The following is a 13,832-nucleotide window of genomic DNA, read 5'->3' on the forward strand; positions in this document are numbered from 1 at the left end:
CTCGACTTGACCCCAGGACCTTCACGTCTTGGACTTGTTTGGGACTTGGACCTTCAGGACTTGGACTTGACTCGAGACTTGCATCAGTGACTTAGTTCCACCTCTGGCAGTTTGTTTCTATCAGGAAAGAACTGAGAGTCCGTGTTTTTGGAGAACTCTCATATCTTAAAGTCATGGAAAGAAAGAAGTGCTTTGGATAAAACGATCCCACAAAAATGATCGTGAGAGGCTCTAATATCAGGATCATGTCATATAGAATGTTTTAATCTTAAATGAATCATATTACCCATAGACGTGTTTTCTTAACTCATATTTACAAATCTGCCCCTTCTTTGTCTGACATTTCACTGACATGACACGGTTAATAAGTTAAAGAAGAACCGCTCACTGAGAGTTTCTTCTTTTCTGTCCCTGAAGGAGCGAAAGAGTGAGATGGACTAAATATAAACAGGTTTATTATTTCCCTTTGTAATAACTATAACATCAGTGTAAACATGGAGCAGGGCTTTAACAGGAGTTTATTGAGACTAAGGTGAATCTGAATGTGTTGAACCAGATTTATAACAATGTAATGGAGGAAAATGTCACTTCCTCAGTTTAACTCTCTGACAGCTCTAGTTTTTATTCTTATTACACCACTGACTTTACAGAGTTGTTTGTTACAGGTTGATTCCTGCCTGACACTCCCTGGTTTAGAACTGGCCTGTCCTGATTCTTGCTCTGAGTCACATGACTCTAAAGAACAGGAAGTCACATTTCAGAGTCTGTTTCCTCCGTCTGCGCCTCAGGACTCTCTGGTAAGAACTCTTGTACATTTCTTTGTATAAACTCTGGATCATGGGCTGATTTCTGAGGTTGAATCCGTTTAAACTTGTTTCTCTGAACTTGACTGAAGCCAATGTAATAAAAGTGTGGATCAAACACAGCAGCTGCTCACAGAGCTGTTCTAAAGTCTGAGCCGATCCAAAAGGACAGGTGAGGTACAGCAGTGAACAGGTGAATGGGCTGTTAGTGACTTTGTGTTTCCTGTCTTTGCCTTCCTCAACTGGAACACTTTTATGAACGAGCTCCTCCGCTGCTCCTACAATAGGTTTGTGCCAAAAGAAGCCTGTGTCCACCACAGGGCAAAGCTCCAGTTATTTAGGGGAATAAAAATGTCAGGCCAAAGAAAAGAGAAAATGTTTTAAAATGTTCACCAATACAAATGTTTCTGTCGTCTGTGATCACGGTGACCCTTTCATCAAAATGTCTTCCCTGAAATACTTAGCCCTGAGTTTGAAATGTTCCAGTGTTAGAGGTTCTTTAGGCTGAAGGAGACAGGAGTTGAACTGAAGACTGTGAGAAACTGTGCAGTGAAAGGAAGGACAGACTGAGGAGCGGATTTCCGGCTTGAGGCCTCTTGCTTAATCAAAATGTATCAGACTGCAAATTATTTGTCCCGTTTTTCCGCGCATTTGTGAAAACCTCCCGTTTCCCGCACTTCTTACGGTCCATGAATGCATCTCACACGCAGCCTCGCTGTTACGTGATTCCTCTGAAACCAAAACAACTGCCACGCGGAGGCTGGAGCTACTTTTGTTATGGATTAAGTTTTGCCAAATGGACGCTATGACCAGACGAGTGAGAATCGGATAAAGAGGCGAAGAGCAGCAGGTTCTACGACTGATCCACAGTGAGTTTATTTACTGTTTCTGTGAGAACAGTCGGGCTAACGGGGTCGCATCACCCGCGCTAAAATAAGCACTAAAAGCCCCACACGAGAGCGCGGTGTCGGACCTGCCCCGCTCCGCCTCCTTCTGCAGCCGTGCGAGCGGTGAGACAGGTGTGCACGAGAACGACACGCTGCGTAAACCCCCCGAGCTGCTGCCGCTGACCCGCTGTTAAAACCGAAACGTAACTCCTTCATATTGAACAGAGCCTCGCACTGTCACAAATACCCGATTCGAGTGGAGTCCACAGACTAAAAAGTAAGTGGAGTCTATTTGTTCCGCAAACGACGCACACAGTGGCGTGAACGCGCACACGTGTCAGTGCAGCCAGTGTTGACCCACTGGACACAAGCTGTAAGTGACTCCAGGTCATTATTTTACAGCAGTTTTCCTTTAGGCTCAGTCCCAATAGCTACAGCAAATTTAACCAACAGCCTGATAAACAAACATGTGTGACACTTAAGGCTCATTCATACTTCACAAGATGTAAGAACTTCTTGTTCTTTGACAAGCAAAAGTTACTTCATTTTCTTCTGCAGCTCAAAGAACTTGTGAAGTATGAATGACACTTAATCCTTTACTTTCTAGATTATTTTGAAAAATATTACACTACATTTGGGTCTATACTTGTATTTTACCTCCCATATATTAAATGTTTGCACAGATTGGAAATACATTAGGACCAAATGCAGAGTAAATGTGTAAAAAAAAAGTTTAATGAAAAATGTTGGCCTAGGCTACATTGCCTATATACACTGCGTTCCAAATTATTATGCAAATTGGATTTTTGCGTCAAAAAGGTAAAAAAAAAAGCAATAATAATGAAACTCATTAATGGTGTCGTGTCTCGGGGCTCTATGAATCACTGACATTAATCTCAGAGACCTGGGATGATTAGTTTTCAGGTTAAGCCCAGCTAAGGGAAAAACTACTGAAAAAGGATGTTCCACTTTATTATGCAGATCATCATTTTCAAGCAATATGGGAAAGAAAAAGGATCTCTCTGCTGATGAAAAGCGTGAAATAGTTGAATGTCTTGTAGTATGAAAACCTTCGATATTTCATGAAAGATTAAGTGTAATCATTGTACTGATAAGAGATTTGTGGATGATTCAGACACACTCGGGTTTGTGCAGATAAAGGCACAATATGGACGGTTTCTGCCAGACAAACACATCAGATTAAGAGAACAGATGCTACAAAGCAGCAGACAGGTATTTGAAGCTGCTGGTGCCTCTGGAGTCTCCCGAACATGAAGGTGTAGGACCCTCCAGAGGCTGCAGTTGTGCATAAACCTTCTATCCGGGCCTCCCCTTAACGGTTAATTGAAGCTGATGAACAGAAACGGCTGCAGTGGCTCAGAAATACATGAAGACTCATTTTCAAACAGTCTTGTTCACTGATGAGGCCGTGTGACCCTGGATGGTCAGATGGATGGAGTAGTGGATAGTTGGTGAATGGCCACAATGTCCCAACAAGGCGTCAGTAAGGAGGGGGTGGAGTCATGTTTTGGGCCAGAATCATGGTGAGAGAGCTGGTCGGCCCCTTTAGGCCCTTTTAGGATCCCTGAAGGTGTGAAAATGACCTTTGAAAAATCTGTGGAGTTTCTGACTGACCACTGTCTTCTATGCTACAAAAAGAAGAGCCGCGCTTTCCCGAACAAAATCCTCTTCATCATGACAACGCACCATGTCCTGCTGTAAAGAATCCCTCTGCATCACTGGCTGCTATGGGCATAAAAGGAGAGAAACTCATGATGTGGACCCCCTCCTCCCCTGACCTCAACCCTATTGAGAACATTTGGAGCCTCAACAAAAACACTTCTATGAGGGTGGGAGGCAGTTTTCATCCAAACAGCAGCTCTGGGAGGCTATTCTAACATCCTGCAAAGAAATCCAAGCAGAAACTCTCCAAAAACTCACAAGTTTAATGGATTTAAGAATTTTGAAGCTGCTTCACACAAGGGCTCCTTTGGTAAAATATAACTTGACCTGTTAATATTTTTTTGATTGAAATAGCTTTTGATTTCAGTAAATGTGACCTCCTAATGCTGCAAATACAACAAATGACCATTTTCAGTTAATTACAAGCTTTAAAATGTATTGAAACGATGAGTTGCATAATAATTTGGAACAGTGGATTTTGAGGTTTTTACTATATTTATTTTTGAAAAAAATACTGTTTTCACTAGGAATTTTTTCCCACCACATTTAAATGATCCTCTACCAGGTAAAGACTTGAAAATTATGCTGACTCTCATTTGAGTTGACAATTTAGAAAATCTTAGAAAAATGTCATTTGCATAATAATTTGGAACGCAGTGTGCCTTTTTTTAACGTTTTCTTTTTCTTTTTTTTTTTTAAAGTACCATAAGAGTACCATTAAAGTACCGGATTGATAAGGAGTATCGATAAAAATCCTGGTTGAGCCACAGAATGTTCAGGCTCAGGATTTTTTTTCACTTTAAGCCATGTGCAATATTCACATCGTTTTGATATTTATGTCCCAAATGTGTTTCAGAAATGGCCTCTCGGAGCCTGAGCCGCTCTGAGGAGCAGTTCCTGTGCTCCATCTGTCTGGAGGTGTTCTCTGAGCCCGTCTCCACTCCATGTGGACACAACTTCTGCAAACGCTGCATCTCTCACACCTGGGACTCCACTGAGAGCTGCTTCTGCCCCCTGTGTAAAGAGGTCTTCTCCACCAGACCACAGCTCAAGAAGAACACCTTCATCTCTGAGATGGTCTTTCAGTGGAAACTAGAAGAAGAACTTCGGTCAAAGCAAGTGTCCAAACCTGGAGAAGTCCAGTGTGACGCCTGCTCTGAGCCCAAACTGAAGGCAGTGAAGTCCTGCCTGGTCTGTCTGTCCTCGTTCTGTGAGAGCCACCTCCAGCCTCATCTGAGCGCGCCCAGACTGAAGAGACACCAGCTGATGGAGCCTGTGGACGACCTGGAGGACAGGATCTGTCCCACACACGACCAGCCGCTGAAGCTCTACTGCAGCACTGATCAGGAGGCCATCTGTGTGGTATGTTCTGCTCTGGAGCACAACAACCATGAGGTATTATCTCTGAAGGAGGCGTTTGAGCAGGAGAAGGTCTCTCTGCAGCAGACTGTGGCTGAGAACCAGCGTCTGGTGGAGCAGAGGAGGCTGAAGGTCCAGGAGATCACAGCTGCCCTGGAGCTCCGTGAGAGAGAGGCTCAGAGAGAGACACAGCAGATGGTGAAGGTCTTCAGTGACATCATGGAGTCTGTGCAGAGATGTTTGGACCATCACACCAAAGTCCTGGAACAAAGTCTTTCTAAACATAAGGAGCGCGCTCAGGCCTTGATCCAACAGCTGCAGCAGGAGATGTGTGAGCTGGAGAAGAGCAGCACTGAGGCCCAGCAGCTCTCACTCTCTACAGACCCCCTCCACTTTCTACAGCGCTGCCCTGCACTGCCCCCTGCTGGCCTGAAGGACTGGAGCAGCGTGAGCTTTGAGCCGCAGACGTGTGAGGGCAGTGCGGCCCGAGCTCTGTCTGAGCTGGAGACGAGTCTCTCACAGAAGATCAACAAAGTCTTTAGACAAGTGGCTTCAGAGTCGAACAAGAAAGAGCTGAGGAGAGTTCAGACGTTTGCTGTGGACGTCACTCTGGACCCAGACTCTGCTCATCCTAATCTGGATCTGTCTGAAGATCTCAAACAGGTTCATGACACTGATGTGGAGAAGAAGCTCCCACACTCTCCTCAGAGGTTTGATACATGTGTTATGGTTTTAGGAAAACAGAGTTTCTCTTCAGGCAGGTTCTACTTTGAGGTTCAGGTCAAAGGGAAAACTGACTGGACTTTAGGCGTCGCCCAAGAGTCCGTCAACAGGAAGGGACCGATCGTTCTGAGCCCAAAGGACGGATTCTGGACCATTGGGTTGAGAGACAAAGATCAGTACAAAGCTCTTGCTGGTCCTCCTGTCCCCCTGTCTCCACTGAGGCCTCCTCAGAAGGTCGGGGTGTTTGTGGACTATGGAGCAGGTCTGGTCTCCTTTCATGACGTAGATTCTGCAGATCTCCTCTACTCCTTCACTGGCTGCTGCTTCAGGGAGAAACTCTTTCCTTATTTCAGTCCTTGTCTCAATAAAGGAGGAACAAACTCTGCTCCTCTGATCATCTCAGCTGTGGACACAGAGTCACCAGTTTGTGAAGGTCTTAAATGAAACACTTGTATCTGAACAGCAGCTCCAACAGTGACTCAGGCTTTGTTTGTGTGTTGGTTTGTGTCTCTGCTGCAGGACAGACAATAAGGATCTTCTTGTGTGTAAAAAGTGTGAATAAGGAAAGAGCCGGTGTTTCCTGAGTTCATATGAGACGTTAGAATAAAGGGCTCTGTACAAAGTCTTCACTTTACATTCTCTGCTTTTGCTTCACGTGTCACAGAACTCACCCTAAAGATCCTACTCTACATGTTTTAGTGCATTTGGGATTTCTTTAAATAAACTCCTTATTAATGGAATATTCTGTCAAAATGTCAATGATTGTGTTTGGGACAAAAAAGATCAATAAACTCTTGGAAAATGTGTTTTATTTGTTGTGATTTTGTGGAGAGGACAGAGCTCATGAACCAACACATTTATCAAAGATCTAAAAACAAACAAACATAGAATATTATCCACTATTTACAACCACCCATGTGATATAAAAACTCACAGTTCATCAGGTCTGAGTCTTTAAAAGCTCCTGATGGAGGAGTCTGGTCGAGCAGAGGCGGAGCTTCACCATCAGGCAGGGCAGGCAGCTGCTTGTGCCCCCCCAACAGTCAAGGGCCCCCATGGACTGACCTTTCATTTATAAACTGGCATTAACCTCTTACCACCCGCCAAAACCAGATCCATTCTCTCCTCTTTGCCTCTGTCGACACTTTTTATTTCCCTCACGTGTTTATGTCACTTTTTTGTCACTTTTTTGCTGGATTTTTGTCTTTTTTTGTTGGATTTTTGTAATTTTTTTCCTGGATTTTTGTCTTTTTTTGCTGGATTTTTGTCTTTTTTTGCTGGATTTTTGTCTTTTTTTTGCTGGATTTTTGTCGTTTTTTGCTGGATTTTTGTCACTTTTTTGTTGGATTTTTGTCATTTTTTGTTGGATTTTTGTCTTTTTTTTGCTGGATTTTAGTCATTTTTTTGGTGGATTTTAGTCATTTTTTTGGTGGATTTTTGTCGCTTTTCTGCAGGATTTTTGTCATTTTTTTGCTGGATTTTTGTCGTTTTTTTGCTGGATTTTTGTCGTTTTTTTGCTGGATTTTTGTCTTTTTTGTCACTTTTTTTGTTCACTTTTTATCTGTTTTTGTTGCGTTTACTTCCTCATCTTCTTCTCGTTTCTTGCCTCTGTTTTGAAGCTTGAATTGGGAGAAAACATGTTGAGGTGGGAGTTAAGAGGTTAAACACTTCATACACGGTTTTCCTCATGACTTTGGTGCTGCAGTTACACCGTCTCTCCACTAACCCCCTGTGGCGCTGTTGATCCCCCTCCTGCTGCTTTAGTGCCTCATGTTCCCCCATGTTTATATGTTTATAACTTATACTGAGCACAGACTTTTGACTCATGGCTCCACCACATTATATTTATCATGATTCACTCTGGAGAAAAGTCACAAACTTCAGACGTGAACTTTATTCCCAGGAGGCGGCGCTCACGAGGCCATCCAGACGAGGAAAAAGATCCTCTCGGGTCAGGCGGGAGTTAAGAGGTTAAAGTCTCCATTAGCTTATTATTGCTGCAGATCCCAAGATGCTTAGCGCTCTGACATCACGGGGGCGTGGCCTAGCCGAGGGGGGAGACAACCTGGAGTGTGTTTACATGCACAAAGTTATAATGGGGGTTTGAGGTTTCCTGGTTTTGTTTCATGTAAACACAGAATCCTGGTTTCAGTTTCCTGGATAAACTTTCCTACAGCCGTTTTCTCTGACGCCTGAGCCTTTAAATCGAAACACTGAAGTAACCTTAAAGGGACTAGATGGAGTTTACAGGGGCCCTCCGTACTTCCTCTGGCCGTTCACCTGGATCATGTGGTCGCCCGTCTTGTCCATCAGAGCCAGCAGAGCCAGCTCTTTGGCGCAGGACGTCATGTAGTCGTTCTCCAGGCACAGAGCGCCGGCCCCTGGGCTCGAGTCCTGCTCCACATCCTGGTCTGAAGACGGCTCCGGGTCCGAGTCTCCGTCTGAAAACAGCAGCGTCGCTGGATTATGGGAGTCAGAATACGTGTCTTTAGTGGAGAACCCGGAGGGAACCTGACAGACACGGGGAGAACATGCAAACTCCACACAGAAAAGCCTGGTCCAGGTGGGAATCGAACCCGGGACCTCGCAGAGCCCTGTGTGTGCGGATCATACAATCATCTCTAAGCTGATACATGACGTTATATGACACACTGAGTTGTGCTAAATACATTTAAATAAGGATTAACCCTCGCTTCAGCTTTACCCAAATCTAAAAGACCAGTGTCATCACTTTTAGGCCATTTTCTGACACGTTTCTGTTGCTCTTTTTTCAAATAAGTTTTCAGATTTGGGTAAAGCTGAACTGGAGACAGGATGCTCGGTTCAGGCGGGAGTTAAGAGGTTAAACATCTTTAACCTCTTAACTCCCGCCTGAACCGAGAGCATTTTCTCCAGTTCAGCTTTACCCAAATCCTGTAGGCCAGTGTAACGCCTCATTTGAAAGCTAAGACCTACAAAACTCATCAAAATGGATATTTTTCCTCACGTCAGCAGATTTTTTTTCCATCATTTTTTGGGGGGATTTTCAACTAATTTTTGTCACATTTTTCATAATTTTTTCGTCAATTTTTTGTAAATTTTTTCGTAATTTTTTTGTCACTTTCTGTGATTTTCTTGTCCTTTTTGTCAATTTTTTGTCAAATTTTTGTCAGTTTTTTGTCACATCTTCATCATTGTTTTCGTCTCAGTTCTGTCTCTATTTTCTCACCTTTTCCCCAGAAGCTTTTGGATTGGGGTAAAGCCAAACTAGAGAAAATGTGCTCGGTTCAGGCGGGGGTTAAGAGGTTAAACATCTTTAAATAAGAGCTAAAACAGCCCTTTTGGTACATTTGGGTAAAGCCTCTTCATGACAGGTTGGGGACAGTCTCAACATGACACCAGCTGTAAACACGAGACCAAAGCCACAACAAAACCATCCGTGTTAGAACAAGAGTCTGTGATATGACAGAGAAACAGAGACATGTTGGTGATAATCTCCATAAACCGAGAGCTACATTAGCACAGGCTAATGCTAATCCTTTCTTTGCCACGAAGTTCAAGGGGAAAAACAACGGTTTCTTTGTCACTATTCTCAGTAATGAAGCTGTGGCAGATTGTTTAGTTTGTTTAACTGTGGGGAAATAAATGAAATAGTTATTTTACAGAAGAAGCGGTTAAAATAACGTTGACTTTAGCATCTGTCAAACCACTTAAACTAGCACAATGTGGAGCGTTTGGTGGATTTTCTTTCTTCTAAAGTGGATATAAGTCATTTCACTCTTACCGGATCTGTCTTTCACCATCTTCACCGCCGGGGTTGAACTTTTAATTCCCAAAAAGCGACAGAAAGATGAAAAATGTGGTGAAAGATCAGCGGCGGAGACACGAAGCACCGTGAGTGACAGCAGGCCCGGACCGTCTCAGCCAATCACGGGCCACAGAGGGAGACGAGGGCGGGACGACCGCGGCAATGGAGATTTACGTTCACTACAGTTACGTCACATTTAGCCCGGTTTTAGTCTTGTAATTCACTCTAACTGTTTCCCCTTTACTCCAGCACCACTACAACAAAGGCTGTGGATATGTTTACTCCCAAATAAAGAGACGTGGAGAGGAGCAAAGTGCTTCAACAGCCCATAAGCACGTCAATAACGGAGAATGCTAACATGCTAATGCTAACATGCTAACGCTAACGTTAGCTTCTCCGTTTTTTCCACTTCTTCTGGACAATCTGCTCAGGGAAAACATCCAAATGGATTGGATTTGGACTCAGCTTTATTAGTGTGAGTTAAATGTGCCTGTAGTCCAGCAGAAAGCCTGTAAAACTGTGTGAAAATGGTGATTCCATGACTAAAGGAGCTGGTGCTTTTCTCTTTAACCTCTTAACCCCCGCCTGAACCGAGCGCCTTTTCTCCAGCTCAGCTTTACCCAATAATAAGCCTCATTTGAAAGCTAAGGCCTACGATAGAAATGGATCTTTTTCATTATAACAATAACATCAGTGGCATTTTTCTGTTTGTTTCATCTGGACACGTCCCAGGCCCCGCTTTGGGAACCCTGGGCAGTGGTTTTCAAATATATATTGTTTAAATCTTCAAATGAATCACAGAAACACCCTTTAGGACTGTGATATTAATAATTACCCATAGACATGTTTTCTTAACTAATATTTACAAATCTGCCCCTTCTTTGTCTGACATTTCACTGACATGACACGGTTAATAAGTTAAAGAAGAACCGCTCACTGAGAGTTTCTTCTTTTCTGTCCCTGAAGGAGCGAAAGAGTGAGATGGACTAAATATAAACAGGTTTATTATTTCCCTTTGTAATAACTATAACATCAGTGTAAACATGGAGCAGGGCTTTAACAGGAGTTTATTGAGACTAAGGTGAATCTGAATGTGTTGAACCAGATTTATAACAATGTAATGGAGGAAAATGTCACTTCCTCAGTTTAACTCTCTGACAGCTCTAGTTTTTAGACTTATTACACCACTGACTTTACAGAGTTGTTTGTTACAGGTTGATTCCTGCCTGACACTCCCTGGTTTAGAACTGGCCTGTCCTGATTCTTGCTCTGAGTCACATGACTCTAAAGAACAGGAAGTCACATTTCAGAGTCTGTTTCCTCCGTCTGCACCTCAGGACTCTCTGGTAAGAACTCTTGTACATTTCTTTGTATAAACTCTGGATCATGGGCTGATTTCTGAGGTTGAATCCGTTTAAACTTGTTTCTCTGAACTTGACTGAAGCCAATGTAATAAAAGTGTGGATCAAACACAGCAGCTGCTCACAGAGCTGTTCTAAAGTCTGAGCCGATCCAAAAGGACAGGTGAGGTACAGCAGTGAACAGGTGAATGGGCTGTTAGTGACTTTGTGTTTCCTGTCTTTGCCTTCCTCAACTGGAACACTTTTATGAACGAGCTCCTCCGCTGCTCCTACAATAGGTTTGTGCCAAAAGAAGCCTGTGTCCACCACAGGGCAAAGCTCCAGTTATTTAGGGGAATAAAAATGTCAGGCCAAAGAAAACAGAAAATGTTTTTAAATGTTCACCAATACAAATGTTTCTGTCGTCTGTGATCACGGTGACCCTTTCATCAAAATGTCTTCCCTGAAATACTTAGCCCTGAGTTTGAAATGTTCCAGTGTTAGAGGTTCTTTAGGCTGAAGGAGACGGGAGTTGAACTGAAGACTGTGAGAAACTGTGCAGTGAAAGGAAGGACAGACTGAGGAGCAGCTTTAGGACCATGTTAAAGGAGATGATTACACACACAACATGATTGAACACTGGAAACATTGCAATATTCACATCGTTTTGATATTTATGTCCCAAATGTGTTTCAGAAATGGCCTCTCGGAGCCCGAGCCGCTCTGAGGAGCAGTTCCTGTGCTCCATCTGTCTGGAGGTGTTCTCTGAGCCCGTCTCCACTCCATGTGGACACAACTTCTGCAAACGCTGCATCTCTCACACCTGGGACTCCACTGAGAGCTGCTTCTGCCCCCTGTGTAAAGAGGTCTTCTCCACCAGACCACAGCTCAAGACCAACACCTTACTCTCTGAGATGGTCTTTCAGTGGAAACTAGAAGAAGAACTTCGGTCAAAGCAAGTGTCCAAACCTGGAGAAGTCCAGTGTGACGCCTGCTCTGAGCCCAAACTGAAGGCAGTGAAGTCCTGCCTGGTCTGTCTGTCCTCGTTCTGTGAGAGCCACCTCCAGCCTCATCTGAGCGCGCCCAGACTGAAGAGACACCAGCTGATGGAGCCTGTGGACGACCTGGAGGACAGGATGTGTCCCACACACGACCAGCCGCTGAAGCTCTACTGCAGCACTGATCAGAAGGCCATCTGTGTGGTATGTTCTGCTCTGGAGCACAAGAACCACACGCTGGTTTCTCTGAAGGAGGCGTTTGAGCAGGAGAAGGTCTCTCTGCAGCAGACTGTGGCTGAGAACCAGCGTCTGGTGGAGCAGAGGAGGCTGAAGGTCCAGGAGATCACAGCTGCCCTGGAGCTCAGTGAGAGAGAGGCTCAGAGAGAGACACAGCAGATGGTGAAGGTCTTCAGTGACATCATGGAGTCTGTGCAGAGATGTTTGGACCGTCACACCAAAGTCCTGGAACAAAGTCTTTCTAAACATAAGGAGCGCGCTCAGGCCTTGATCCAACAGCTGCAGCAGGAGATGTGTGAGCTGGAGAAGAGCAGCACTGAGGCCCAGCAGCTCTCACTCTCTACAGACCCCCTCCACTTTCTACAGCGCTGCCCTGCACTGCCCCCTGCTGGCCTGAAGGACTGGAGCAGCGTGAGCTTTGAGCCGCAGACGTGTGAGGGCAGTGCGGCCCGAGCTCTGTCTGAGCTGGAGACAAGTCTCTCACAGAAGATCAACAAAGTCTTTAGACAAGTGGCTTCAGAGTCGAACAAGAAAGAGCTGAGGAAAGTTCAGACGTTTGCTGTGGACGTCACTCTGGACCCAGACTCTGCTCATCCTGATCTGGATCTGTCTGAAGATCTCAAACAGGTTCATGACACTGATGTGAAGAAGAAGCTCCCAGACTCTCCTCAGAGGTTTGATTATGGTGTTAATGTTTTAGGAAAACAGAGTTTCTCTTCAGGCAGGTTCTACTTTGAGGTTCAGGTCAAAGGGAAAACTGAGTGGGATTTAGGCGTCGCCCAAGAGTCCGTCAACAGGAAGGGAAGGATCTATCTGAGCCCAAAGGACGGATTCTGGACCATTTGGTTGACAAATGGAGAATATGAAGCTTGTACAGACCATGATGTCCTCCTGTCTCCACTGAGGCCTCCTCAGAAGGTCGGGGTGTTTGTGGACTATGGAGCAGGTCTGGTCTCCTTTTATGACGTAGATTCTGCAGATCTCCTCTACTCCTTCACTGGCTGCTGCTTCAGGGAGAAACTCTTTCCTTTTTTCAGTCCTGGTCTCAATGAAGGAGGAACAAACGCTGCTCCTCTGATCATCTCAGCTGTGGACACAGAGTCTCCAGTTTGTGAAGGTCTTAAATGAAACACTTGTATCTGAACAGCAGCTCCAACAGTGACTCAGGCTTTGTTTGTGTGTTGGTTTGTGTCTCTGCTGCAGGACAGACAATAAGGATCTTCTTGTGTGTAAAAAGTGTGAATAAGGAAAGAGCCGGTGTTTCCTGAGTTCATATGAGACGTTAGAATAAAGGGCTCTGTACAAAGTCTTCACTTTACATTCTCTGCTTTTGCTTCACGTGTCACAGAACTCACCCTAAAGATCCTACTCTACATGTTTTAGTGCATTTGGGATTTCTTTAAATAAACTCCTTATTAATGGAATATTCTGTCAAAATGTCAATGATTGTGTTTGGGACAAAAAAGATCAATAAACTCTTGGAAAATGTGGCGTCTGTTTTATTTCTCTCTTAAATCAATAGAAAGTTCGTCCAGTAAAATAAGGAAACACTTTATTCTGTGGATTAGGCCCAAACATCAAACTGTGTGGCTCAATGGCTAAATGCTATTTTATTTATACGTTTTTTTGTCACTTTTTCTTTCTTTTTTCTACATTTACTCGATTTTTTGGGTTATTTTTTTGACGCTTTTTAGAATTTCTTTTTAATGCGATTCTCACTTTTGTGGCTTTTTCCTCCCTGTTTAGTCACTGTTGCTCACGATTTATTTTATTTTTTTGCGTTTCGCTTTTGTCACTATTTTGACGTGTTTTCAAGAAGCTTTTAGATTTGGGTAAAGCCAAACTGGTGAAAATGTGCTCGGTTCAAGTGGGGGTTAAGAGGCTAAAAATATCTGTATTTTTTCACTTTTTATATCAACGTATTCTTCGGTTGGAAACGCAATACACAATTTACATATGTTTGTTTATGTTATATTTCCGTCTTCGATACGTTTTTTTATCGCTTTTTGTTTCTG

General features: G+C 43.9%; 1 protein-coding gene across 1 annotated transcript; it reads left to right on the forward strand.

Moving 5' to 3' along the window:
- Nucleotides 1-769: 769 nt before the first annotated feature.
- On the forward strand, nt 770-12,945 carry LOC306981062 (uncharacterized protein; the record flags this gene model as incomplete). The annotated part of the gene is made up of 4 exons (XM_079580610.1): nt 770-797; nt 4,230-4,864; nt 4,967-5,717; nt 11,279-12,945. Exons 2-4 carry the CDS (start codon nt 4,232-4,234, stop codon nt 12,943-12,945), a joined length of 3,051 nt encoding a protein of 1,016 aa, XP_079436736.1. The 5' UTR covers nt 770-797; nt 4,230-4,231.
- Between the last annotated feature and the right edge of the window lie 887 nt (nt 12,946-13,832).

Source organism: Gobius niger (assembly GCF_951799975.1).
Source record: "Gobius niger genome assembly, chromosome: 21".
Classification (NCBI taxonomy): Eukaryota; Metazoa; Chordata; class Actinopteri; order Gobiiformes; family Gobiidae; genus Gobius; species Gobius niger.